Source organism: Vulpes lagopus, chromosome 5 (assembly GCF_018345385.1).
Source record: "Vulpes lagopus strain Blue_001 chromosome 5, ASM1834538v1, whole genome shotgun sequence".
Lineage (NCBI taxonomy): Eukaryota > Metazoa > Chordata > Mammalia > Carnivora > Canidae > Vulpes > Vulpes lagopus.
This window is the reverse complement of record NC_054828.1, coordinates 53,535,068-53,560,882: the sequence shown is the minus strand read 5'-3', so window position 1 is coordinate 53,560,882 and position 25,815 is coordinate 53,535,068. Positions and strand designations below refer to the sequence as shown.

General features: G+C 38.0%; 2 protein-coding genes across 3 annotated transcripts in view; one reads left to right on the top strand and one right to left on the bottom strand.

Annotated features, from left to right (window-relative positions):
* The window catches only part of CAPS2 (calcyphosine 2), an 87,932-nt gene that overhangs the window by 54,329 nt on the left and 7,788 nt on the right, over positions 1-25,815 (bottom strand). Inside the window, exon 2 of one of the 2 annotated variants that reach the window (XM_041755323.1) lies at positions 3,035-3,152. The exons of the other annotated variant lie outside the window; for it this stretch is intronic. The gene's annotated coding sequence lies outside the window, so the exon portion shown is untranslated. The remainder of the gene's footprint in view (positions 1-3,034; positions 3,153-25,815) is intronic. 2 annotated transcript variants of the gene reach the window in all.
* Positions 687-24,483, top strand: GLIPR1L1 (GLIPR1 like 1). The gene is made up of 6 exons (XM_041755328.1): positions 687-1,206; positions 10,259-10,504; positions 13,088-13,188; positions 20,621-20,709; positions 24,277-24,303; positions 24,392-24,483. Exons 1-6 carry the CDS (start codon positions 1,033-1,035, stop codon positions 24,481-24,483), a joined length of 729 nt encoding a protein of 242 aa, XP_041611262.1. The 5' UTR covers positions 687-1,032.

Here is a 25,815-nt window from a genome sequence, read left to right as displayed (position 1 = left end):
AGAAGATTCTAATTGGAGGACTTCATAAAAGGAACTAATGATTGCAGTCTTAAGATTCATTTGTTCATCAAATATTGAACTCTTTTGAGATGCTGGGGATACAGTAGTGAAAATGATAAGGAATCCCTGCCTCATGGGGCTTACATTCAATTGAGGGGAGAAATAGTAATGTAAATAAGTAAATTGCATATGATATGAAGATAAGGGTTATGGGGAAATAATAGAGTAGAAACAGGCCAACAGGGCAGCTTGGGTGGCTCAGCAGTTTAGCGCCACCTGTGGCCCAGGGCCTGATCCTGGGGTCCAGGGATTGAGTCCCACATCAGGCTCCCTGCACGGAGCCTGCTTCTCCCTCTGCCTCTCTCTCTGTCTCTCATGAATAAATAAATAAAATAGAAGAAAGAAAGAAAAGAAAAGAAAGAAACAAAGAAAGGAAGGCAAAAGAAAAGAAGAAAGAAAGAAGAAAGAAAAGAGAAAAAGAAATAAAGAAAAGAAAAAGAAAGAAAAAAGAAAGAGAAAGAAAGAGAAAAAGAAAGAAAAGAGAAAGAGAAAGAAAGAAGGAAGAAAGAAAAAAGAAAGAGAAAAGAGAAAAAGAAAGAAAAGAAAAAGAAAGAAAGAAAAAAGAGAGAAAGAGAAAATAAGAAAGAAAGAAAGCCCACAGCAAGCCATAGGTGTAGGATGGAAAATGTAAAATGCTACTGTGAGGTATTCTGAAAAGATGAAGTGTGAGCAGACGCTCGCAGGAGATGGCAAGCAGATTCCGAAGCAGCCCTGTAGCTTTCTAGGGGGACGAGCCAATGCCCTGAGGCCGCAGCGCCTCTGGTTCCTTAAGCAGTGGCGACGGGCCGCGTGCCTGCAGGAGGGATGGCCGGGGGCTCCACGGTCAGGGCCTCGGGCCGCAGTTAGGGCGCCCTGGGACTGGCCATCGGAGCCGGGGCGATCCCCACCGGCCCCCTCGGGCCCAGCCCGTGCCGCAGCGGGGGAGGGGCGGGAGCGCGAGGCCCCCCACCCCCTGCTGTTAGCGGCCCAGCCATGGCGCTGACCGAGGAGCTCCGCTGCCTCTGGACGCTGGGCCTGTGCCTGGTGGCCGGCAGGTCCCCCGCGAGGGCCCCGGGCACCGACCGCAGGTTCCGGGAGCGCTGCCTCGACGCCCACAACTCACTGCGTGCCCGGGTGTTGCCGCCCGCCGCCGACATGAGGCGCTTGGTGAGAGCGGGTCAGCCCGCCCCACCCCCGCCCCGACCCCCGTGACCCTCCCCCCGTCCTGACACCACCCCCCAACCCCCCCCCCCCCGTCCTGACCTGCCCTGACCTCCCTAACCCGGGCCCGGGGAGCTGCCACCCCCGAGACTGTCTGGCCGCAGCGCAGGTGCCTTTAAGGGGGGATGGGGAGACGGGAGGAAGGAAGGGAGGGGGGGAGGATGGGAGGATGGGGATGGGCGGGAGGGTGACGGTGGGGGATGGAGATAGGAGGGAGGAGGGGGGACCAGGGAGGAGGGAAATGGCCGGGAAAGGTGGGGGTGGAGGATGAGGATAGGAGGGGGGAGGGGGCCAGGGAGGACGAAGATGGGAGGGAGGGTGGGAGTGGGGAGAATGGGACAGGAGGGAGGGGAAAGGGAGGGTGGAAGGTGGGAAGATGGGGATGGGAGGGGGTAGGGAGGGTGGGGGACCAGGGAGGACTCAGATGGGCGGGGAAGGTGGGGGTGGGGGATGGGGATAGGCGGGAGGGGAGGGGAGACTGGGGAGGACGGAGAAGGGCGGGAGGGGGGAGGATGGGGGTTGGAGGAGGGAGGGGCGGTGGGGGACCAGGGAGGACTGAGATGGGCCCGAGGGTGCGGTGGGGGATGGGGAGGGGTCACAGGGACGACGATGGGCGGGAGGGTGGGGGCGGGGGAAGGCCGCGTGGCGCTCCCTGGTCTTGGTCCCCGAGGCCCCGGGTCTCCCAGCCCCGCCGAGCGGACCCCTAACAGCACAACCAAAACACCTCCTGTAAAAGGAGTAGCAGGGGAGGGAGAGCTCTCGTCCTTCCCCTGTTGGTGCACCTGATGACCTCCAGGCTGAGCAGCACCACATAGACCCTATTCCTTTTTAAGAAACGTTCCAAGGAGGTAATACTGAGACCAATGCTTGAACGACATCAAACTGTGATTTCCATGAGAAATAATGAATATGTGAGATTTAACTCCAAATACTGAAGATGTCTTTTGTAGACTTCCATCCTATAGGCATTAGGACAAAAAGAATACTCCATTGAAAAATGAGCATAAAAAACACTGGATTATTAAAATAATTCGTAGCATTTATAATTTTTAAATAAATGCTTGAGTATAAATTTTATCGCTAGAAATTCCCCTTGCAGTATATTTTTCTTTCATGTAGATAGGACAGCGTTATAAAATTAGGAACGTGATGTTAATAACATAGCTTATGTGCTGTGCAGATGTACCTACTCTGTAAAACATCTCTTCTAGGTCTCTTCCTTTCTACCCAACAGAAAATAAAACGGAAATAGTATAAAATCACAATTCAGACACTAAAGGTCAAAACTGCACTATTCTGCTCTGGGGGAAGGACTTTTTGAGGGGGAAGAGGTTTCAAATATGATTCGGAAACACTGGATTAAACAAACCTAAGCTGATCTCCTAAATGCAGAATTGTTAAAATAAGTTAATGTGTAAAATGCACTTTAATATACAGTGGGTTAGGGTGGCCGATGACATGGATTTGCCATACAGTATTTCCTCCATACTTAATTTGAATTTCTTTTTTTAAGGACTATCTTATGTCGCTAAATTGCTATTTAACTTATAGACACACCTATTTGTGTGTGTGTTTGTAAATATATACATTCTATAAATATATGTAAACATCTACACATTCTATACAAACACCTATATATGCTATGTTTTCCCGAAGGAAGCAATAAAAAGATATACCTAATATTCATTTAAATTTAAATAGCTAGCTGAAGGAGAAGGAAGAAAGGAATGGGGTGCAGAAGACACGAATAGAAACAAGCCTTCTTTGCATTTACCTTATTTTATAGTTTTGAGTTTGTAAACGTGTAGAAGTTTCTGTTATTTTCGCCCTTTACGTTTTCTGGTGCTGTTCATTTCTTCCGCTATTTCCACCGGGTATCATTTTACTTCTGCCTAAATGACATTAACATTTCTTACACTTTGGTTTGTTGATTTTAATCCGATCAACTTTTTATATTATAAAAGTCTTTGTTTCTCCTTAATTTTTCTCTGTCACACGGTTCTATTTAACTGTATATTTTTTTCCAGTGGAACTGAGAAATAATCGGCATACATCACGAGGGCTTGCTCACACAAAAAGGGGTTATTCTTAAAATACAGGGCCAGCCAGGCCCCCTGGGCAGAAAACGCTGTACTGGGATTGTGAGGAGCAATTGATTTTAGACTTTTAAATTGGGGGGGGCGGGGGGGGGGGAGGTAAGAGACAAAGGAAGTTTCCAAAACGATTTGCATATGTTAAAGAAGACTCACAGGATCCTGGAGGGCAAGCTAAGGTTACTTTTTGCCTCTATCTAAGTATTAAGGTTAAAACAGTTGTGAGTTCTTTGAGGAATGTCCTACTCGACCTATCTCAAGTATTTGTCATTGGGCTGCAGGTTGTAAGGAAATTTAATTTTATCCACATTTCCTGTGCCATCATTCTCCTCATCAGTCCTGCTGCACTTATTGTAGAGAACTTATTTATCTTATAAACTGGAACCCAAGGAACCGCTAGGAGGTATTGGTCAAGTCTGTCACCTGGATTATGGTGATGGTGTCGTGGATATTTGCATATGTCCAAATTAATCAAATTGTACACATTAAATACGTAAAGCTCTTTATCAGTGATACCTCAATAAATCTGATTTTTTAAAGCATGATTTTTGTTATTTGTACCATGTCTTATGATCCTTTCAGGAATTTTGAACATTGATGTTTATACTGCTTTTATACTCAGCATCATTCTTGTTGTATCATCCACATGTAGCATCAACCCTGCAGCAGCATACCGACGTACCCCGCATCCTCTTGCCCGCAACCCTGTGCACACTATACTGTTTCTTGCCAGAGCACAAGTAGAAGCATCATGATTATTTAAGCATATTTTTGAAAGATAGTGTGGCAACTCTCCATCATATGAAGCTATTGCAATTCTCTTTGTTTTTAGTTTATATTCTGATGCATTTCTTAGGAGGTTCTCTTAATCCTTCTTGTGCAGAGGAGCTTCAGTGACTGGATGTAATTCATTATGAGGACTTTAGGTCAGAAGAGCTTGCAGGGTATATCCGAGTTTAGGTTACACAGAGGCCAAGTGATTGGGCTTTTAAAAATTTACATCAGTAAGGATGCCAAATTCTTCTATTTATAAGTTAAGTCAGAATATTACTCAATAAATTTTTTCCTGAACAGCTAGAGACTTAATAACATTTAAGTTTTAGGTGAAAGCATTGCCAGATCTAAGGGGACATTAAAATATTTTTTCCAGAAAGATGTCGTTATTCAGTCGGGGGAGGGGAATGAGCTTTATAGAGTCCCTGGGTTTCTAAAATGCAAACATTTTCAGAGGTATACATACACCTCGATAATTATAATTTACACATATCATATGTGTTTGAACTGGCTTGAAATGCATGTTTTAAATGCATGTAATTCCTTAGCTATCAGATATTAGTTCCTACTCTTTCAAAGTCTCTATGTTCATTTGTATATTAAGACTAGATCCTGGGGCGCCTGGGTGGCTCAGCTGGTTAAAGCATCTGTCTTCTGCTCTGGTCATGATCCTTGGCTCCTGGGATCCAGCCCCACATCAGGCTCCCTGCTCGGTGGGGGGCCTGCTTCTCCTCTCCCCCTACTCACGGTCTCTCTCTTGATTGCTCGCTCACTCTCTCAAATAAATAAGATCTTTATTTTAAAAAAAAGACTAGGGATGCCTGGGTGGCTCAGCAGTTTAGCCCCTGCCTTTGGCCCAAGGGCGCAATCCTGAAGTCCCGGGATCGAGTCCCACATCGGGCTCCCTGCATGGAACCTGCTTCTCCCCTCTGCCTATCACTCTGCCTCTCTCTCTGTCTGTATCTCTCATGAATAAATAAATAAATCTTTAAAAAAATAAAGTTAGAAAGAAAAAAAGACTAAATAGCTAGAGACTCAAGACTCAAAGAATGACACAGGGTGAGCCTCACATATTTCCTTTTTGACTCCTGTATTTGCTAGACTAGATATGAAAGAAGCCTGAAACCCAGAAAAGCCAACAAATACAGAAAATAAAAGAAAGAAGAAAAAACTCCAAGAAAAAATCCACTCTCTCTTGACAAAAAGGTAGTCTAATAAGGAAGGAATCTTTTTTTTTTTTTTTTTAAACAATAACCATCCTATTCTGGACAAATAACATGGGGGGTGGGGTGGGGAAGCAACAAGCCTCCTATCTTTTTTTAGCAAAGGCTAAGTGGAGAGTCTAGACTATCGTCCTTGACTGATGCTAGTGAGGCACCCCTCTTACCACCTGTCTAGCAGTGTTGTGCCAGAGGAGGCTAAATGAGGAGGCTTCTGGCCCTCATGAAGCAGGAATATGGTGCCCCTTCCCCTCCCAGCCAGCGTGGTATCAGAAGAAGACAATCATGGAATCCGGACTTTTACTACTACCACCAACCAGTAATGAAGTGGCCCTCATAGCAACCTCCCATGGTGTCAGTGGAGACCATGTCAGGATTCCCAGTCCCACAAAATACCGAGGTACCCCTTCCTCTCCTGTGGTATTGGCAGAGGCCAAGTAGGGAGCTTGGATTTTCATACCTTGATAAAAAGGCGATTCTTACTCTCCCAGTGGGATGATGACGTCAGCCAAAGCAAGAGTGTAACCTGGATGTCTATCTCTTCCCAGTGGAACTAGTTATCCTTTCCACAGGGATAGTAAGAGTGGGAAGCCTAGACTTTCACCCACCAATCAAGTGATAAAGAAGTTGTGTCTCCTTTCCCCCATTAGAACAGTGTTAGTGAAATCCTCCTTAAATACAAGGATTAAATAAAATCTAGAGTCTCATAATGTAAAACTCAAAATGTCAAGCATACAAGTAAAAAAAATCACTCATCCTACCAAAAACCAGAAAAATCTCCACATCAATGAGAAAACACAACAGATGCCAATGCCCAGATGACACAGATATTAGAATTACCTGACAAAAGTTTTAAAGGATTCATCATAAAATGCTTCAAAGAGCAATTATAAAAATGTCTAAAACAAATGAAAAATAGAAAGTTTCAGCAAGGAAATGGAAGCTATAAAGAATATTTAAATGGACAGTTTACACCTGGAAAATGTAATAACAATTCACTGGATGGAGACAACTGACTGGCTCATTCAGTAGAGCATGAGATTCTTAATCTTGGAGTCATGCGTTTGAGCCCCATGTTGGGTGTAGAGATTATTTTTTTTATTATTATTTTTAGAGATTACTTTAAAAAATTAAAAAATTAAAATTAAAAAAAAACCTCACTGGATGGGCCCAGTAGCTGAGTGAATATGACAAAAGAAAAAATTAGTAAACTTGAAAATTGAGGGGATCCCTGGGTGGCGCAGCGGTTTGGCGCCTGCCTTTGGCCCAGGGCGTGATCCTGGGGACCCGAGATCGGGTCCCACGTCGGGCCCCCGGTGCATGGAGCCTGCTTCTCCCTCTGCCTGTGTCTGTGCCTCTCTCTCTCTCTCTCTATCATAAATAAATTTTAAAAAATTAAAAAAAAAAAGAAAATTGAATAATAGAAATTACTGAATCTGAGCAGAGAGAAAATGAACCAAAGGAAAAAAGTCAGGGATCTATACAGCAAGAACAAAATATTTATTCATGTCACTGGAGTCCCAGAAGGAATGGAGAAAAATGGGGAGGGGCAGAAAAAATATCCTAAGAAATAGTGGCTGAGAACTTACAAAATTTGAGTAAAGACATGAAGAACAAATAGTGAAGTCCAAATATGATAAGCCCAGAGAAATTCATGCCAAGGTACATCATAATCAAAATTCAGAAAATGTAAGACAAGGAAAGAAATTTAAAAGCAGTGGGGAAAAAAAACAATGCATTACCTAAGGAAAACAACAATTTCCATTTAAACCCCATCAAAATTTTAAAATTTTGCTCTTTAAAAAACTTGTTAATACATAAAAAGCCAAGCTGTAGACTAGGAGAAAATATACACAAACCACTTACCTCACAAAGAACTGTTGTCTAGAATATATAAAGAACTCTCAAAACTCAATAGTTAAAAAAAAAAGTCGGTAAGAAAATGAACCAAAGGCTGAAGAGACATTTCACTACAAGGTTACACAAATGGAAAATAAGCACATAAAAACGCTTTCTACACATTAGCCATTAGGGAAATACAAATTAAAACCACAATGCGGTATTAATACACACCAATCAGAAAAACTAAAATAAAAAACAGTGACAGCACCAAATACTGAAGAGGATGTAGAAAAACTACGTGTCATACTCTGCTGGTGGGAATGTAAAACGGAAAATGTTACAGCCACTTGAGAAAATAGTTTGGCTCTTTTAGTCTAAAAAAACTATGTGTATATTTACCATATGACCCAAGATTGCCCCCTTGGGGCTCTTTTTCCTTTTCCTCTTTCCCCTGAAAAAGGAAAACTCAACTGCTACATAAAAACCTGATCACTTATGTTCATTGCAGCTTAATTTATAATCATCCAAACCTGTAAACATCAAAATTTCTGTGGATAGGTGAAGGCTAAACAAACTGTGGTGTATCTCTTGGGTGGACTACCACTCAGCAGTAAGGATTAAACTAGGAGCCCGTGAAACATTAGAGATGGAGCTCAAGGGAAACATGCTGAACAACAACAAAAAGCCAATCTCAAAATGGTTACATGTTGTGACTGTTTATATAACTTTCTTGAGGGCAGCCCAGGTGGCTCAGTGGTTTAGTGTCGCCTTCAGCCCAGGGCGTGATCCTGGAGTCCCGGGATCCAGTCCCACTTCAGGCTCCCTGCATGGAGCCTGCTTCTCCCTCTGCCTGTGTCTCTGTCTCTCATGAATAAATAAAATCTTTTAAAAAAATAAATAACTTTCTTGAAATGACCAAATCATCGAGGTGGTGAACACACTGGTGACCACCAGGAATTAGGGATAGCACGGGCCAGTGGGGGCCCCTGGTGGCTCAGTGGATGAGGTCCGCCTTTGGCTCAGGTCATGACCTCGGGGTCCTGGGATCGAGTCCTGCATCGGCCTCCAGGCTTGCTTCTCCCTTTCCCTCTACCTGCCACTCCCTCTGCTTCTTCCCCCACCCCACTGTTAAAAAATAAATAAAATACTAAAAAAAAAAAAAAATAGTTATGTATCTTGATTGCTGGAGGTAGTTACTTCAATTTACTCGTGATAAAAATGTAATAAAACTACACACGCAAGAACAAATGCATGTAAAACTATTGAAATCTTAAGGTCTGTTAATTGTACCTATGTCAATTTCTTCATTTTGATATTGTTTTTTAGTTACATAAAACACTATCAACAGGAAACCAGGCAAAGCTCGCACAGGACCTCTATGTACTATATGTTGTAATTTATTGTAGATCTACAATCAAATTAAAATAAAAATATTTCTAAAAAGCATCTTGCCAGGGACTGACTCAGTTGGTAAAACATGTGACTCTGATCTTGGGCTTGTAAGTTCAAGCCCCACATTGGGCATAGAGCTCACTTAAATAAAATCATCTTGCCATTAAAGTTACATTAAGACCTTGTCACTTTTGTCAAAAATTGACAATAGACCTTATTCTGTTCCATTGGGATATCTGTCTATCCACGTCTTACACAAATACCAAGATTATGATGTCTTGGGATCTTGTACAGTAGGTCTTCTGTTTTATTTTTTAAAGATTTATTTATTTATTCATGATAGAGAGAGAGAGAGGCAGAGACACAGGCAGAGGGAGAAGCAGCCTCCCTGCAGGGAGCCCGACGGGGACTCGATCCCGGGTCACACCCTGGGCCGAAGGCAGGTGCTAAACTGCTGAGCCACCCAGGGATCCCCTTCTGTTTTATTTTTTAACAATTGTCTTAGAATTTGTTCTCTGAATTTCCACATAAACTTTGAAATCAATTTCCGTAAAAAAAAAAAAGCTACTTGGATTTTCTTTAGAAATTGATTAAATGTCAATAACCAAACATTTACAATATTAAATCTTCCAGTTTATAAACATTTCTTATCTATTTAAGTCTTTACAAATTAATCTTAGTGATGTTTTGTAGTTTTTCAGTATAGAGCTTTTTTATATCATTTATTGGATTTATTTTTATATACTTGTTGCCTTGAAGTTGTTTCTGAAGTATATATGGAAATAGAATGTTGTATATTTTCCTGATACCAGAAACTGAAAATTTCACTTTTTTCCTATAGTTTTGTGTATTCACTGAATTTTCTATGTATCCAGTCTTGTTATCTACAAATAATGAAGATTCCAGTTATTATACATTTTATGTTTTTTTATGTATTTATTATACCATCTAACTTCCTGTATTATTTTAAATAGAAATAATGAGACATCTTGTTTCATTCCCAATGTTGGGGGAAAGCTTTCAATATCTCACCATTATATATTGATGCCTATTGAAATGTTTTGTTTGTTTTTTGGTTTTGGTAGATACTCTTGATCAAATTAAGGAAATTCTACTGCCAATGGGTTAAGAGGCATTTTCTCTTTTTACTTATAAATGGGTACACATTTTTTAAAGGTTTTATTTATTTATTCATGAGAGACACAGAGAGAGGCAGAGACCCAGGCAGAGGGGGAAGCAGGCTCCATGCAGGAGCCCAATGCAGGACTTGATCTCAGGACCCCAGGTCACCACCTGAGCTGAAGGCAGACGCTCAACTACTGAGCCACCCAGGTGCCCCCGGGTACTCATTTTTCACTTATGATATATTTCCATGACCTGAATTACTAGACTGTGAACTCTTGCCTTACTTAAATCAAATTCAAGTATATGTGATGAGTGCCTCTACTGTACCAGGACATCTACAAAGTATTGGAAATACAAAGATAAACTGTCACAGAGTAGGTACTAAATGTTTCTTAAGTAGAACTTAAAAAAAAAATAAAAAAGACTCACTGTAAACATAATACCAAAAAAAATCTATATTTTATTAAAATAAACAAAATGGATTATAATTATAAGAATAGCTTTAATCCAAGCAAATATGCACAATTCAGTTTACATTATTTTATCTTTCAGAGTTGGGACGATGGTTTAGCGAAGACTGCTAAAGCATGGGTAAACACGTGTAGATTCGAACACAATTCCTGTTTATCAAAATCATATGAATGCCATCCAACTTTTCAATATATTGGAGAAAATATCTGGTTAGGTGGATTAAGCATATTTTCACCAAAATCTGCTGTTGATGCTTGGTTTAATGAAACTGAATATTATGATTATGATACCCTATCATGTACCAAAGTTTGTGGCCATTATACACAGGTAAATTTTTGACATTTTATTTATTTATGCATATTTCAATCAAAAGATAACTTTTCTAGCATTTTCTTGTGAGTTTCTTTTGAGTATCTAAAAAGGACACCTTCATTTGGAAGACATTTATACTGGGAATAGAATTCTATGTATTGGAATTTTTAAAATTTCTTTTGTTTGTCTTATTCTTCTGGACTTTAAAAATCTTACTTCACTGTCATCTCATTGCACTGTTTCCAACAAAAGTCTACTCTAACCTTTTCTTTATGTACTTTATGTATCTCTTTGGTCTAACTTTTACAATTCTTCCTTTATCACAAGTCTCAAGCAATTTCATAATTGCTCGAGCAACTTCAAGTCATTACTTGAAGTTTTTCCACACTTGACTGATGTTCTCTTCTCTTTTTCCCTGATTTTTTTCTTCTGTGATTAATTTCAGAAAGTTTTATCGCTTTATGTTTAAGTTCACTAATCTTTTCCTCTTTTTGTTCATAAATGACTATATCTAATATGTTTAATCTTTCACTTAGTTTTTTAATCGTATCTATGCAAATCAAGACTCTTGTGCATACTCTACCAATGCCCCAGAAATTGGTATTTTCCAGTGTGGCTAGTAGGAACAGTCTCTACTCCTGGCCCTGTGTAAGTTTTAGCATCCTTTCCTCTAGTTTTTATAGGTGGTTCTTTCCCAGGCCTAGGGTAGTTTCTTGGCTTATGTGCTGATTAATGCTCTGCTGAATTGGTAATGAGGATTCCCCGCTGATCTCCACAGTTGTATCACTGTAAGGTTCTCACCTCTCCAGGACTATATTATCTAAACTCCTGCTTCCTTGGTCTCCTCAGTCAGCTTTGCTGCTCAGCTGTGTGCATCCATCAAGCTTTTACTGGCTTCCCAAATCCCAACCCCCTAGCCATGGCCTGGAAACTCAAAGCAATAATCTGAGACAAATGTACAGCCTGAGTCCTTTCCCCTCAATTCACAGGGGGCATTATCCTTTTCAAGATACTGATTGTCCCATGCCTACTTTCTCATTATTTTCCTAGTATTCTGGATATTTCAGTGGGAATTTTTGGTGAAAAGTAGAAGTCATTTTTAAGCTAAACCAATTCTAAAAATGGCACTGAACTCCTAGGAAGCCCCATTTAAGCAATAACAGGGGATAACTTTCTTCTCCAAATTTACTTATCTGTATAAGATGTAATAGTATATAGTGACATAAAGCAAGTCATTTTTATCAGAGGAGCACCAAACAAATTGTCCGGAAAGGATGCAATATCCCTAACATGGCATGAAGACTAACTCACAGCCTTTATGTAATCCTTTGTCTCTCTCTTCTGATTCAAGTCAAAAGGAACCTGTTCCAAATACCCTTCTCCCCTATCATTGCTACATCAGAATTAGAAGTTCATTCCCCACTGGCTTATTTCCACATATGCTTAAATAATTAGGAATGGTTGCATCCTTCCTACTTACTCAGCAACTATATCTTGCTTATTAATGTTCTAAGCAAAATGAGCTAAAAATGTCCTACATTAAGTCTCTGCAGATATTCATACTGAAGTTACAACAAATGTTCATATTGTCACATCTAATCTCTTTAATGAAAACAATACATTTTAAATCTACACATGGTCAATATTTACTTTTATCATTCCCAAAGCCAAACAGAATCATGACTTAAATACATTAACCAAGTAGAATTTCATGGAGTAGCCACATATTCATGAACTAAATTCTTAAACATGATTTCTTGCATATATACTTGCATTTGTATGGTTATTAACTTTTTGGAACATTCAAAAGGAAAAGGATTGTTTAAGGATCAAGCTTAATCTCATTTTATTAAATAGGAAACTAGCTCAGAATTGATGTCAGTCTCCAAAGCCACACATATGGTTAGAAGCAAAATCTCTTACTTCTCTCTTACTCTTCTCTCATCCCTTACTATTACTAAAGAAATAGTAATCTTCTTCACTTTTTTCTCTCTCTCTCTCCATGTCTAGTTTTCCATAGAAGTCATCTTCCTTTTGAATAAACTTTGCTTATTCTTAGCAAGTAGACAAAAATAAAGATTCACCATCTCTGTGGCAGGCATCTTTTGCAGAAGACTCATTATATTCTTAATTTCTATCCTTATCTGTCTCTTGTGACTTGATAAAGGTAAGAATATGGTTAAGACCACAAAATTTAAAATGTGATCACAAATGAAGTAAAATTTTTCTGAGAAAAAGAAATAAAAGTTTATTATTGTTTTCATTTATAGTTTCATTTTAATATCATTTTTATAATATCCACATGGAGTCAATTTTAATATATTTCATAAGTCATCTAGAAAAAATTTAGCTTTGTCTTTACATTATATTCTCCTTTTAACTTATGAGCATTAACAGTGAGGAAAACTAGTTAGATAGCCCTCAGGGAAGTAGCCTTAACAAAATAATTGTTTTAAAGTCAATACTAAAAATTAATAAAGAGAGTAAATAGCCATGTGCGTTCATCTTTGGCAGCATAACAAAGATTATTGCTCCTACAATGCGCTGTTTGCATGAAGTTGTTTTGCATATTTTATTTTTAAATTCCTTCCCTTATAGGTAGTTTGGGCCAATTCATATAAAGTTGGTTGTGCAGTGACAATGTGTCCTAAACTCGGAGGATATGAAACTGTAATATTTGTATGCAACTATGGACCTGCGTAAGTTCTTCTGCTATTAAAAGTATTTTAAATTAAAATATGTTAAGAATTGTTCCTAAAACAGAACCATATACTAAAGAGGCAAGTATATTTTTAATACGTGAAGTCTCCCTCTATAGTGCTACTCAAAATAAAAATATTAAAATAGAAGGTGGTGAGAGAATATTACCTTATGTAAAAACCTATATCTGTTATGAAATATTTAATCTTGAGAATAAAAATTATGGGAACTTTAAGTTTTTTAAGAAGAATGTAAAAATACATTGCCACAGTAATATCTGAATACTTGGAATACAAAATAGGTTTTGGCAGATGCTTCTCTACCTTAACAACTGGGATGAGTAAATGATTGGGAATGGAAGTGAAATGCACATTCTCCGAAGAAAAGAATACCATCATTTTTAATTGCCTTGCTGATAATTGCATATCTAAATGGACAAATAACATTAGCCTAATGAGAGTGCCCAAAAATGAAATTCTGGAACTCTAATCCCAATAGATCTGTACAAGGAAGAAGATAAAAATCAGTTTATAGTCCAACTCTTTTAACAACCAAATTTTTTTGAAATGTATAAAAAATGAAAACATAGACAAAGAATAAATATACATAATTTGCATAATGGCTCAGAGATATGCCAAAATTGCAACAGAGAAGTACAAATGTGTGTATCTCTGTAATTACTTTGGTTACCTCTCAGAAGCAAAAACAAGAATGACAGATACATAGCCTTAAAACCTAGGGCAGAGTGCAGTTTTTATAAATACCAGAGAAATTGTAGAACTACTGAACACTTATTATAAATTATTTATTTTTATAGAATATCTAGAGAAAAAAGAATCTGAAAAAGATTTTTTTAAAAAGCATCATTAATCTGTGAGATAATTTTAGGGAGAACTGATTTCCTAAAAAGAGGACTGGGACAGAAAAATATTTTTAGAAATATGGTCCAAAACTCTCCAAGCTTAAGGAAAATTATAAATTCACAGAAGCAAGATGGCTAATAAATTCCAAGTTACAAGAAACATGAAGAAAACTATACTAACCCACTTTATAATAAGAAATTTCAAAACCAGTAATAAAGAGAAAATCTTAAAAGCAACCAGAGAACTAAGACATGTTACATACAGAGGGACAAAGATAAGGATGACAGGAGATTTCTTAGTGGAAATTAAAAGTGAAAAAAAGATTTTTTTTCAAACTACCAGCAATGGTAACTACATGGGTAAGATATAGGATGTTCTCCTTGTTATGTAATCCTCTTTCAAGGAGAATTGTTTAATCAAAGGTAATAGCAATGCACTGTAAGAGTCACAACTACATAAATTAATACGTGATAACTACAGCATAAAGGCTAAAAGAGAAAAATCTGTATTAAAGTTCTTCCACTCTGTTAAGTGCAATAATTTAACTTGACTGTAATAAGTAAAAGATGCATACTACAAACTCTAACACTTAAATAAGAAAACAGTTATAGCAAAGGAACCAACAAAGCAGGTAAAATTAGATTTTCAAAAATATTCAATATTCAACCCAAAGAAAGACAGAAAAAGAGGAAAAGGGGAACAAAGAACAGATGAGATGAAGAAAATAAATAATATGATAGCTTCACGGGATTCCCTGGGTGGCTCAGTGGTTTTAGCATCTGCGTTCAGCCCAGGGCATGATCCTGGAGTCCTTGGATCCAGTCCCGCATCAGGCTCCCTGCATGGAGCCTGCTTCTCCCTCTGCCTGTGCCTCTGCCTCTCTCTCTGTGTCTCTCATGAATAAATAAATAAAATCCACTGCATTTCTATATACTAATAATGAAGTAACAGAAAGAGAAATTAACATTTATAACATAGTATATAGAAATTAACATTTACAACAATCCCATTTAGAGTTCCAGCCGAACTGGAAACTTTATTATCATTTACAATGATATGCATTTTCTGGGCTTTCCTGTGTTACTAAACATTTTTGACTAAAACATAATGAAAAGTGTATAGTATACAGAAATGAACATTTACAACAATCCCATTTAGAGTTGCACCAAAAATAATACGGGGCAGCCTGAGTGGCTCAGTCAGTTAAGTGTCTGACTCTTGATCTCAGCTCAGGTCACATTCTCAGGGTCATGAGTTCAACCCTGTGTTGGGCTTAAAAATAATAATAATAAATAAATAAATAAAAATAAAAATACCTAGGAACAAACTTAACTAAGGTGAAAGACTGTAATATATTGATGAAAGAAACTGAAGACAACACAAAGAAATGGAAAGATATTCCATTTCATGGATTGAAAGAATAAATATTGCTAAAGTGTCTATACTACCCAAATCAATCTACAGATTTAAGGCAGTCACTATCAAAATACCAACAGAACTAGAACAAATAACCCTAAAGTTTTTATGGAATGACAAGACCTCAAATAGCCAAGGCAATCTTGAAAAACAGGAACAAAACTGGAAGTATCACAATACCAGATTTTAAGATCTACTACCAATCTGTAGTAACCAAAACAGTACAGTACTGGCACAAAAACAGACACATAGGTCAGTAGAACAGAATAGGGAGCCCAAAAATAAACCCACAATTATATGTCCAATTAATCTTTGACAAAGAAGCAAAAATATGCAATGGGGAAAAGACAGTGTCTTCAACAAATGGTGCTGGGAAAACTGGACAGCAACATGTAAAAGAATGAAACTGGACTTCTTTCTTACACCATGCACAAAAATAAACTCAAAATGAATTAAGGACCTAAATGTAAGTCCTGAAACCATAAAAATCATAGAAGGGAGAACAGGCAGTAATTTTCCTGACATCAGTCATAGCACCATTGTTCTAGATATGTTTCCTAAGGCAAGCAAAAATAAAAATAAACTATTGGGACTATATAAAAATAAGAAGCTTCAGCACAGTCAAGGAAACAAAGAACAAAACTAAAAGGCAATCTACTGAATGGGAGAAGCTATTTTGCAAATGACATGTCTAATAAAGGATTACTATCCAAAGATAGTAAAATAAACTATCAACTAATACAACTGATAGTTGTATAAAGAACTTATACAACTCAACACATACAAAAACACAAATCATCCAACTAAAATGGGCCAAAGACAGGCATTTCTCCAAAGAAGACATACATGTGGCCAAAAGATACGTGAAAGATCAACATCACTTATCATCAGGGAAATGCAAATCAAAACCACGAGATATCACCTGACACGTGTCAGAATGACTAAAATCAAAAACTCACGAAGCAGCAAGTATTGGTTAGAATGTGGAGAAAAAGGAACCCTCACGCACTGTTGGTAGGAGTGCAAGCTGGTGTAGCCACTGCAGAAAACATTATGGAGGTTATTCAAAAAATTAAAAATAGAATTACCATATGATCCAGTAATTCCACTACTAGGTCTTTACCCAAAGAATATGTAAACACTAATTTGAAGATACATGCACTCTTCTGTTTATTGCAGCTTTATTTACCATAGCCAAATTATGGAAACAACCCAAGTGTCCATCGATTGGTGGATGGATAAAGAAGTAGTATGTATATACAATGGAATTTTACTCAGCCATTAAAAAGAATGGAATCTTGCCATCTGCAACAACATAGATGGATCTAGAGAATATAATGTTAAATGAAAGAAGAGAAAGACAAATATCATTTCACTCATACGTGGACCCTAAGAAACAAATGAACAAATTAAAAAGGAGACAAAATCAAAAAACAGACATTTAACTATGGAGAACAAACTGATGGTTACCAGAGGGGAGGTAGGTGGGGAAATGGATGAAATAGGTGACAGGGATTAAAGAGTACACGACTATGATAAGTACTGAATAATGTACAGAATTATTGAATCACTATTCTGTACACCTGAAACTAATATAACACTGTGTGTTAACTCTACTGGAATTTAAATAAATAAGCAAATAAATAAATAAATAAACAAGTAGATTAAAAGTACAAGAATGGAAAAAGTTTTATTATTATGCTTACATTAGTCAAAAGAAAGCAACAGGGTCTACACTAAAAACAGATAATGTTTTAGAGCAAAGAATAATACTAGAAATAAATAAGCCCATTTCAAAACAACAGTGAGGTTGGGGCACATGAGTGGCTCGGTCACTTAAGCCTCTGGCTTTTGATTTTGGCTCAGGTTATAATCCCAGGGCCACGAGGTTGAGACCAGCATCAGGGTCCACACTGAGCATGGAGCCTGCTTAAGATTCTCTTTCTCCCTCTCTCTCTCTGCCTCTCCCCAACTACTCCCACATGGACTCATGTGTGCTTTCTCTCTCTCTTTCAAAAAAAAAAAAAAATGACAGTGGGGTTAATCAATCAAGAAGCAACTGGATGAAATGGAAACATTCCCCCAAGAACACAAATTGCAAAGGGTAAACGAAATAAACAAAAACCACAGAACAATATCTACTGTTAATATAGGCACAAAAATTTAGCATTGGAATCCATCAATACAGTAAAAGCCTAATTAATACTCCTTATCCAAATGAAGTTTATTCCAGGAACATAGAAGTGGTTTAACATTGTAAATACATCAATCAATGTAATTCACCATATTAATCAACCTAAAAATAAAGAACACATGATTATCTCAATAGATTGAGAAAAAGCTAGACATCCATTCCTGGTAAAAGCTCTCAGCAAAATGGAAATAGAAGGGAACTTCCTAAACCTAATAAGGGCATCTGTGAAAAACCTATATGTAATATTATTACAATAGCAAAAACATTTTCTGTAAAATAACAGAATAAATATATTAGGTTTTGCATACCATATATATTGTTACCTTCGTCTTTGTTTCTTTTTTTTAAAGAACTCATTAAAAATAATAATTCTTTTTTTTTTTTTTATTTTTTATTTTTTTTATTTTTTTTTTTTAAAAATAATAATTCTTTGTGTGCAAATTGTACAAAAACAGATCATACTTTGCTGACTTCTGGTCTATATAAAAAAAAGTGCAATGAAATCTGAAAATTCTTCTGAAACTAGTAAGTAAACTTGTTAACTGTTCAGGATACAAGATCAATATACAAAACTCAATTACAGGTCCAAATACCACCAGTAAATAATCAAATTAAATTAAAATAATAATCATTCTATTATTTTATAACATTTATAACATCAAAAAACATAAATTATCAGGAATAAATCTGGTAGAAGAAATAAAAGACCTCTCCACTGAAAACTACACAATATTCATGACAGAAATTAACAAAGATACAAATAATTGGATAGATTATACCTTGTAATGGATTAAAAGACTCAATATTAAGATGTAATTTTCACTGAATTGATCTATAGATTCAATATAATCCTAATAAAACATTCCAGATTTTTATTGTAGAAATTGACAAACTGATCATAAAATTCATATGAAAATGCAAAGGACTCTTAATAGCCAAATCAACTCTGAAAAAAATTTGAAGAGCTATTTTTTTTAAGATATTAATTTATATATTTATTTGTTTGAGAGAGAGAGAAAGAGAATAGGGGGAGGAGCAGAGGGAGAGGGAGAAGCCAACTCCCGGGTGAGGCCCAATCCCAGGGCCCTGAGATCATGCCTTGAGCCAAAGGCAGACGCTTAACCAACTGAGCCACCCCCCGGAAGAACTAACATTATTGTTTTCAAGAATTATGAAAGCTAGAATAATCACAACAATTGATGTAAAGTAATATTTGTAAACAAATAGATCAGTGGAACAGAATGTGGAGTCCAAAAATAAACCCATACACAGTGATTTACGTATGTCCAACTAATTTTCTAAAAATGCACAAAGGCAATGCAGTGGAAAAAAAAAGATTTTTTAGTAAGTGGTGCTAGTACTGTTTGTCATTCATATATAAAAAACAAAAGTAAACTCAGATCTAAACAACACACAACCTATAATAATTAACTCAAAATGGATCATAAACCTAAATGTAAACACCAAACTGTAAAACTGTTGGAAGAAAACACAGACGAAACCTTTGTGACCTGAAAATAGCCAAAGATTTTTTTTAGCTACCATATCAAAACCATGATCCATAAAAGAACAAATGGATAAGTTGGATTCCATTAAAATTTAAAATCAATGCTATTCAAAGACCCTGGTAAGAGAATGAAAAGACACGCCACGGGCAGGAAGAGTCTTCTTCATAGCTAATATATTAGACGACTCTTTCTCAAAAATAAGCCATATGGCAATACAGGAGAATACAGGATGAACTCTCACAATTCAGTATTAGAAAAACTTAAAACTCAATTGTTTTTAGGTGGATAAAAGATTAACAAAGAAGATATGCAGATGGCAAGTAAGCACATGAAAAAATGCTCAACGTCATTAATCATTAGGGAAACACAAATTAAAACCACAATAAATACCACTACGCAATTAGAATGGCCAAAGACTGGCCAATCCGAGTCCTGACAAGGAAGTGAAGCAACTCAAATTCTCAACACTGATGGTAGAAATATAAAGTATTACAACTACTTTGTAAAACCTGTGTGGTTGGGATCCCTGGGTGGCGCAGCGGTTTGGCGCCTGCCTTTGGCCCAGGGCGCGATCCTGGAGACCCGGGATCGAATCCCACATCGGGCTCCCGGTGCATGGAGCCTGCTTCTCCCTCTGCCTGTGTCTCTGCCTCTCTCTCTCTCTCTCTCTCTCTCTCTCTCTCTGTGTGTGTGACTGTCATAAATTAAAAAAAAAAAAAAAAAACCTGTGTGGTAGTTACTTAAAAAGTCAAATATGTACCTACCAGACTACCAGATGATCTATTCATTTCTTTTATACAAGGAAATGTATATGAATGTTCAAAATGTCCACAGTAACTTTATTTGGAATAACCCCAACGTCCATCAACAAATGAATAGATAAATCATTGTGGCATATTTTTTAATGGAATACTACTTATATTACTAACGTTTTTCTTTGTGTACTCTAGGTAAGTAACACTTTTTAAGTTTCCACAGATACAGAGATGGGGGTAAACAGGTTAAAATGCATCAACTTATTTTATTGAAAAGCAGGCATAATAGCTGCGAAACCTTTTTGATACATCACCAAATAGAACTAGATAAGAACCTTGGTGTTGAAATAAAGCCTATGTTTCCACCTGCAATTTAAATTTTATTTATTGTATTTACCAAATCAAGAGATAATCATAGTGTTTACAGCAAAAGCTCTGTGGCTGTCAGCCTGCATAATTACCCTGGGTTCACATCTAATTTGTATTCTATAGAATATTCAAGAGCATAACTGCCATGTGGATTAGGGACATCTTGTAAACAGTTTTAACGGTTTCTTTTCACAAAAGAAAGGAGCATAAAATTAGAACAAAAGTCGTTATTCATGAGTGAGTGACCAAAACAATTTGCATAATTTCATGCACAAAATTAGAGATATTAATAGCCATGTGGCTAATCAAAAATTCTTTTCTTACAGAGGAAATTATCCGAATAGGCCCCCTTACACTAGAGGAGTACCCTGCTCTTTGTGTACCGAAGAAGAAACTTGCACAAACAATCTCTGCCGTAAGCAAAAAAGAAAAAAAAAAAGTTATCACGACATTCTATTTAGAGAGCAATTTCCATAAATTTTAAATATTTAATATTTAATATTTTAAAATTCGGATCATGAAATGTTTAAGGAATTATTGACAATATTTGATTGCTGCTATATGATGATATAAATCATTTGTCATAAATGATCATATTTAAACTCAGATTGTCCCCCCCTTCTTCACTGATTATTTTTCCTCTCCAGCTAAAGAACAGAAATAAGGTACAACCATGACCTAGTTTGCTACTATACTCAAAGTAACTGTTCATTGAAACATTTCTTATTTGTATTTGCTTCCAATCACCTCCACTTATTAGTTTTTATCAAAATATTTCATGCAGAAGTAATACATTAATCAACATCCAAATTAATTGTGATTTAAAGCTAATATGTTTCCCTTCCATTATCAGTCTTTTGGTTCTCAGAAAAGATTTTTTTAAAGGTAAGTGAATAAATTTTTGATTAGAAAAGAATTTTCAGTGAAATAGGTGAAGAGAGGAGATGATGTGAAAAATTTTAAAAATAAAAAAAAAAGGAAGATTTGGTGCCATGAAAGAGGACAGACACAAAATGAATGCATGATAAATGATTTCATTTATATAAGGTTCAAATATCATGCAAAACTAATTTGTGTTTGGAGTCGGGCTAGTGGTTACTTTTAGAGAGCAAAGAGGAGTTCGTCAAATAGGAAAGGACACAGGGACCTTCTAGATCTGTGCTACTTTTTCCTGCATGTGTTCACTTTGCTTTTTTTGTTTTGTTTTTTTTCATGTGTTCACTTTGTAATAATTCATCAGTCTTTCCATTTACGAGGCGTGCATACTTCCATATTCATATTATACTTCAGTTACACAATGAATTAGAAGTATGGTCCAATTTTAAATTTCATTCAAAGCAGTTTAAAAAATAAATTCATTGTATATCTCCAGTCTGCAAACTAAATGTTTTCTAGTTAAAGGGTCATACAAATAACAATGGTAGACTTTATTTTCTCTACTTCCCCTTCCCTCCCGGTATCCAAGCCCCTGTCATTTCTCACCTGAGCCAGTAATCTCCCACTTCTCTTCCTCCTCCAAACTGTTTTATAAAAGGAAAATCCAGGTCAAATCCTTTTCTTACAATTCCTCAATTGCTTCTCACTCCAATTAAAGGAAAAATAAGGCCCTATTCCCGGGCCAGTAAGCCCAGGTATGGCCAGTGTGACTTCCGCTTCTCTCCGCTACCACTGGTGTCCTTATCCTCCCTTTGACACACTGAGCTCCATGATCACCAGCCTTAACACTCCGACTTCCTCCTAAAATCCCCAGCATCTCGGTCACCTCTGGGTCTGTTCCTGGTTTCAAGATTGTTTTGTTTCCTCTTGGTTTTGGTAACCTGCGGTGGTTCTGGGTGTGGTGAATGATCTTCAAAGCCGGCATTAATGAGTCCTCCCCTCCTTCACACATATGCTGCTCCTCCCAAAACTGTGGACACTATTTCCATGCTCTTAAACGAGGCCTTGATGCTGGGCCCATCCCCGCCTCTGCTTTGCTAGCTCGGCAGCTGCGCTCTTGCTCAGTTGGGAGCCCCAGAATTCCAGGCCCAGGGTCTCCTGCTGAAGAGGTCGCTGGAGAAAGGCCTCAGAGCAGGAGAGCTCATCCCTGCTTCACCCCCAACCGAGCTCCCGCTACATGCGACTGCCACTGAGTCCCAATGACACGCAGAGCGACTGTCTAGTAGAGGTAGCCAATCCAGCTCACTGCAATAACACTAACAGTTCTTGTGTTAAGCCTCGCACGTCGCCCAAACACGTGGTGTGTGCTAGTGAGTTTCCATCAAACATCTTAACATGCAGAGAACAAAAATGCAGAGTCCTGGCTTTTCCTGCTGAGCAGCTAGCGTCAGGGCTGCTGTTCGCCTTGATCCAAACGCAGCTTCGTCAACAGTGGATTAGGACTCGTGCAAGACATGTCCGCCTCTGTCTCTGTTCCAAGGGCTCAGACTCCAGGGCTTTCCACTGAGAAACTTGGGCATTCCCCATTGCCTTTCCGTAATGGGTTCTGAATTCTAATCGTTATAGGTTCAGCACTCTGAAATTACTGGGAAAAAAATCTGCTTTGCTTTCCAGAAGCCTTCAGCCTAGGATTTTAGCCTCCCGTTCCTCACAGCTTCAAAATCAAACAAATACTTTGAGTACAAAATGGCCATCAGGTGGGCTCCTTCCACCACCTTGACTTTTTACCAGGATCTTGAAATGCTCAATTCTCCAATTTTCTCTCTCTAGTCCTACAGGGCCAACAAAAGCTCCAATGGTTTCTGTTTCCCAAAAATCAGCCCCTGCCTGAGCAAAGCCCAGATTTTCAGTCCCAGACCTGGGCCCAAGATGAACAAACGGCTCCAGGGAAAAAACAGCTTTCCTAATCGCAGCCCATTCTCTGTGGCTCCCCAGCTCTTAAGTCCTGACCCTTCGGTCTTTGTCGCCCTAGCAAATCTCGGAGGCCCTAAACATTGTTTTGTTTTACTTTGTCTGGATTTTCTAGTTTTATTTAATGAGGACTTTGTCCGTCACGAGCTTCTCCACCCCAAGATTCAAACAGTTATCACCGCGGGTCTCCAAGGCCGCGTGCAAGCGGCAAAGGCTGCAATAAGCTTTGCTACCTGACCGCTGTTCTCCCAACTTGTTTCTTTTCTAAATTGTTCAGAAATTACCTGGCTCTTCCTCGACCTTTGCTCTTGCAAATTAACATTAGGATAAGCTTATTAATTCACAGAAGACTGTGGAATTTTGGTTGGGATTACACTGAATCTATACATAAACTTGGAAAGAATTAACAACTTTGCTCTGGTATGTTCCACTTAATTAAATCCTATGACTTTCGATTTGTATTTTTTTTATGTTGATTATTGTTTATATAAAGCCAATTTTTAGTTTTGTTGACTTATTTTCTGAGAGATGAGAGCAAATTAATGATAGATTTCCTCCCCCTACTTTTCTGTAAGGAAGCTCTATTTTCTCCTGATATCTATTTACCGGAAGCCTAGAATTATGTTCAATACAGAGTACAACACTCAAAAAGGGCATAAATGAATGAGAGAAGTTAAACAAATGAATTCCTAACAAACGGCAGGATCGTGCTAAATAGAGGGGAAAAAAATTGATGAGGGAAGGACACAGAGCAAAATTTGAAGCAGGAGCCACACCAGAGATGCATGAGATACGAGTCCCAGAGTCGACACGAGGCAATACGTCGTCTTCCAGGGAATTTAAGCGGGATGGCACGGGGCCACCGCAACGTTAACTACCCCGTATAGTTCTGTCAACTTTAGGCTTTTTTGCCTTTAGCATAAAAGCTGCCTTAGGAATACCTGGTGACGTGACTTCGTTGGCAGGGGCATTGGAAGATCGTTAAGCCGCTGTGGGATTTGGGGAGGAAGCTTTCATTTTCTTAAGTTAAACCAAGTTTAAAGCCAAACTAAGTTTCCTAAGTTTATTATCTTATTTAGAAAGCCAGAAAAGCAAGCGAATGCCTTTAATTCTATAATTTTTTTGTCTACCTTAGGAAATAAAAAACTTGAAAAATCTGAAAGTAAGTGTCAAACTATCTCAATATTGATTCAATTACTTCCTCCCCTTGTAACTTTGGGGAGCTTCTAACTGTTGTGTTTTATTGTCAGAATATCCAGATTGGAATCCACAGGGGATGGCGCCTCAGCACATATCATGTAATCCACTGTGCCTAGTATTGGTTCTTCTGAGACTATTTTAATTACCATTTACATACAGAAAAGTTCTAAGGCATGACAATAAACAAATAGTTTATTGCTAAACGTAACTCTCATTGGTTTAATTCTTTTTTTTTTTTTTCATTGGTTTAATTCTTAAAGCTTCTTCACTCTTGTCTATTATTTAAATTTAATATCTGATTTTAACAAAAGGTGTATTATAGTACAGGAGGGTAGCAGTAAAAAAAAGGAAAAAAAATTAAGGTTTGTTTTCTTTTTTTAACTATAATTTTACATTGTATCAAGAGTCTCACACTCGGGGTCTCAGGGTGGCTCAGCCGGTTAAGGTTAAGCTCAGGCCTTGGCTCGGTGGTGATCCCAGGGCCTGGGCCGGAGCCCTGAACGGGTCCCTGCTGAGGGCCCTGGGCTGCTTCTCCCCCCATGCCCGCCGCTCCCCTGCTTGTGCGCACTCTCTCTCTCCCTCTCTGTCAAATAAATAAATAAAATGTCAAAAAAAAAAATAGAGTCTCATTCTCTAATTTTCTAGATTGATATTTTAGTTACAGTAGACATAAAGAACATTTCAGATACTGGATATTTTCCTTATATGCCACAGGTTCCTTTATGGAAACCATCAACATTATTCAGAGGTAAAATGTTATTATTAAGGAAAGTTTTGGATATCGTGTAATGTCATGTCAACAGTTGAGGAAATGGATGGGAACAGATTAAACCAAAAGGGAAATCAATTAAATTTTAAATCTTTGAAAGGTAAATGTATGCTCTTTTAGGGGATTTTTTTTTTTCTTCTTTCCTTAAAGACCTCATTTATTCATGAGAGAGAGAGAGAAGGAGGGAGAAACAGGCTCCATGCAGGGAGCCCGACGCGGAACTCGATCCCGGGTCTCCAGGATCACACCCTGGGCTGAGGCAGGTGCTAAACCACTGAGCCACCCAGGCGTCCCCTCTATTAGGAAATTTTATTTTAAAATGTGCTGTGTATAAAATAACAGGATACAGATGGTATGACTTTTAAAACCTATACAACTGTAGTATAGTCAACACCTCTACAAACCAGAGAGCCAGCCAATTCTGGCATTTCTTTCATCTGAAGACAAAAAACAAAAACAAAAACCCACATTATTCAATTCAGTTTTAACAATCAGTTATGTTGAATTGTTGACTTCCATGGGCTAAACTACGTAGATCTTTTGCTTCTCAACTAAAATAATCACCAACTTCCTCAGCTATAAATATTAAAAACCATTTTAAATGTACTTTTTAAAGATTTATTTAGTCATGACAGCTACAGAGAGAGAGGTAGAGACGCAGGCAGAGAGAGAAGCAGGCTCCATGCAGGGAGCCTGACACGGGAC

Bases quoted from the DNA above. Each gene is read 5' to 3' on its own strand.
- GLIPR1L1 (XM_041755328.1), top strand. From the start codon at position 1,033: ATGGCGCTGACCGAGGAGCTCCGCTGCCTCTGGACGCTGGGCCTGTGC. The intron at 10,505-13,087 runs GTAAATTTTTGA...CTTCCCTTATAG, and splicing joins TTTGTGGCCATTATACACAG to GTAGTTTGGGCCAATTCATA. The intron at 24,304-24,391 runs GTAAGTGTCAAA...TTTTATTGTCAG, and splicing joins AAAACTTGAAAAATCTGAAA to AATATCCAGATTGGAATCCA.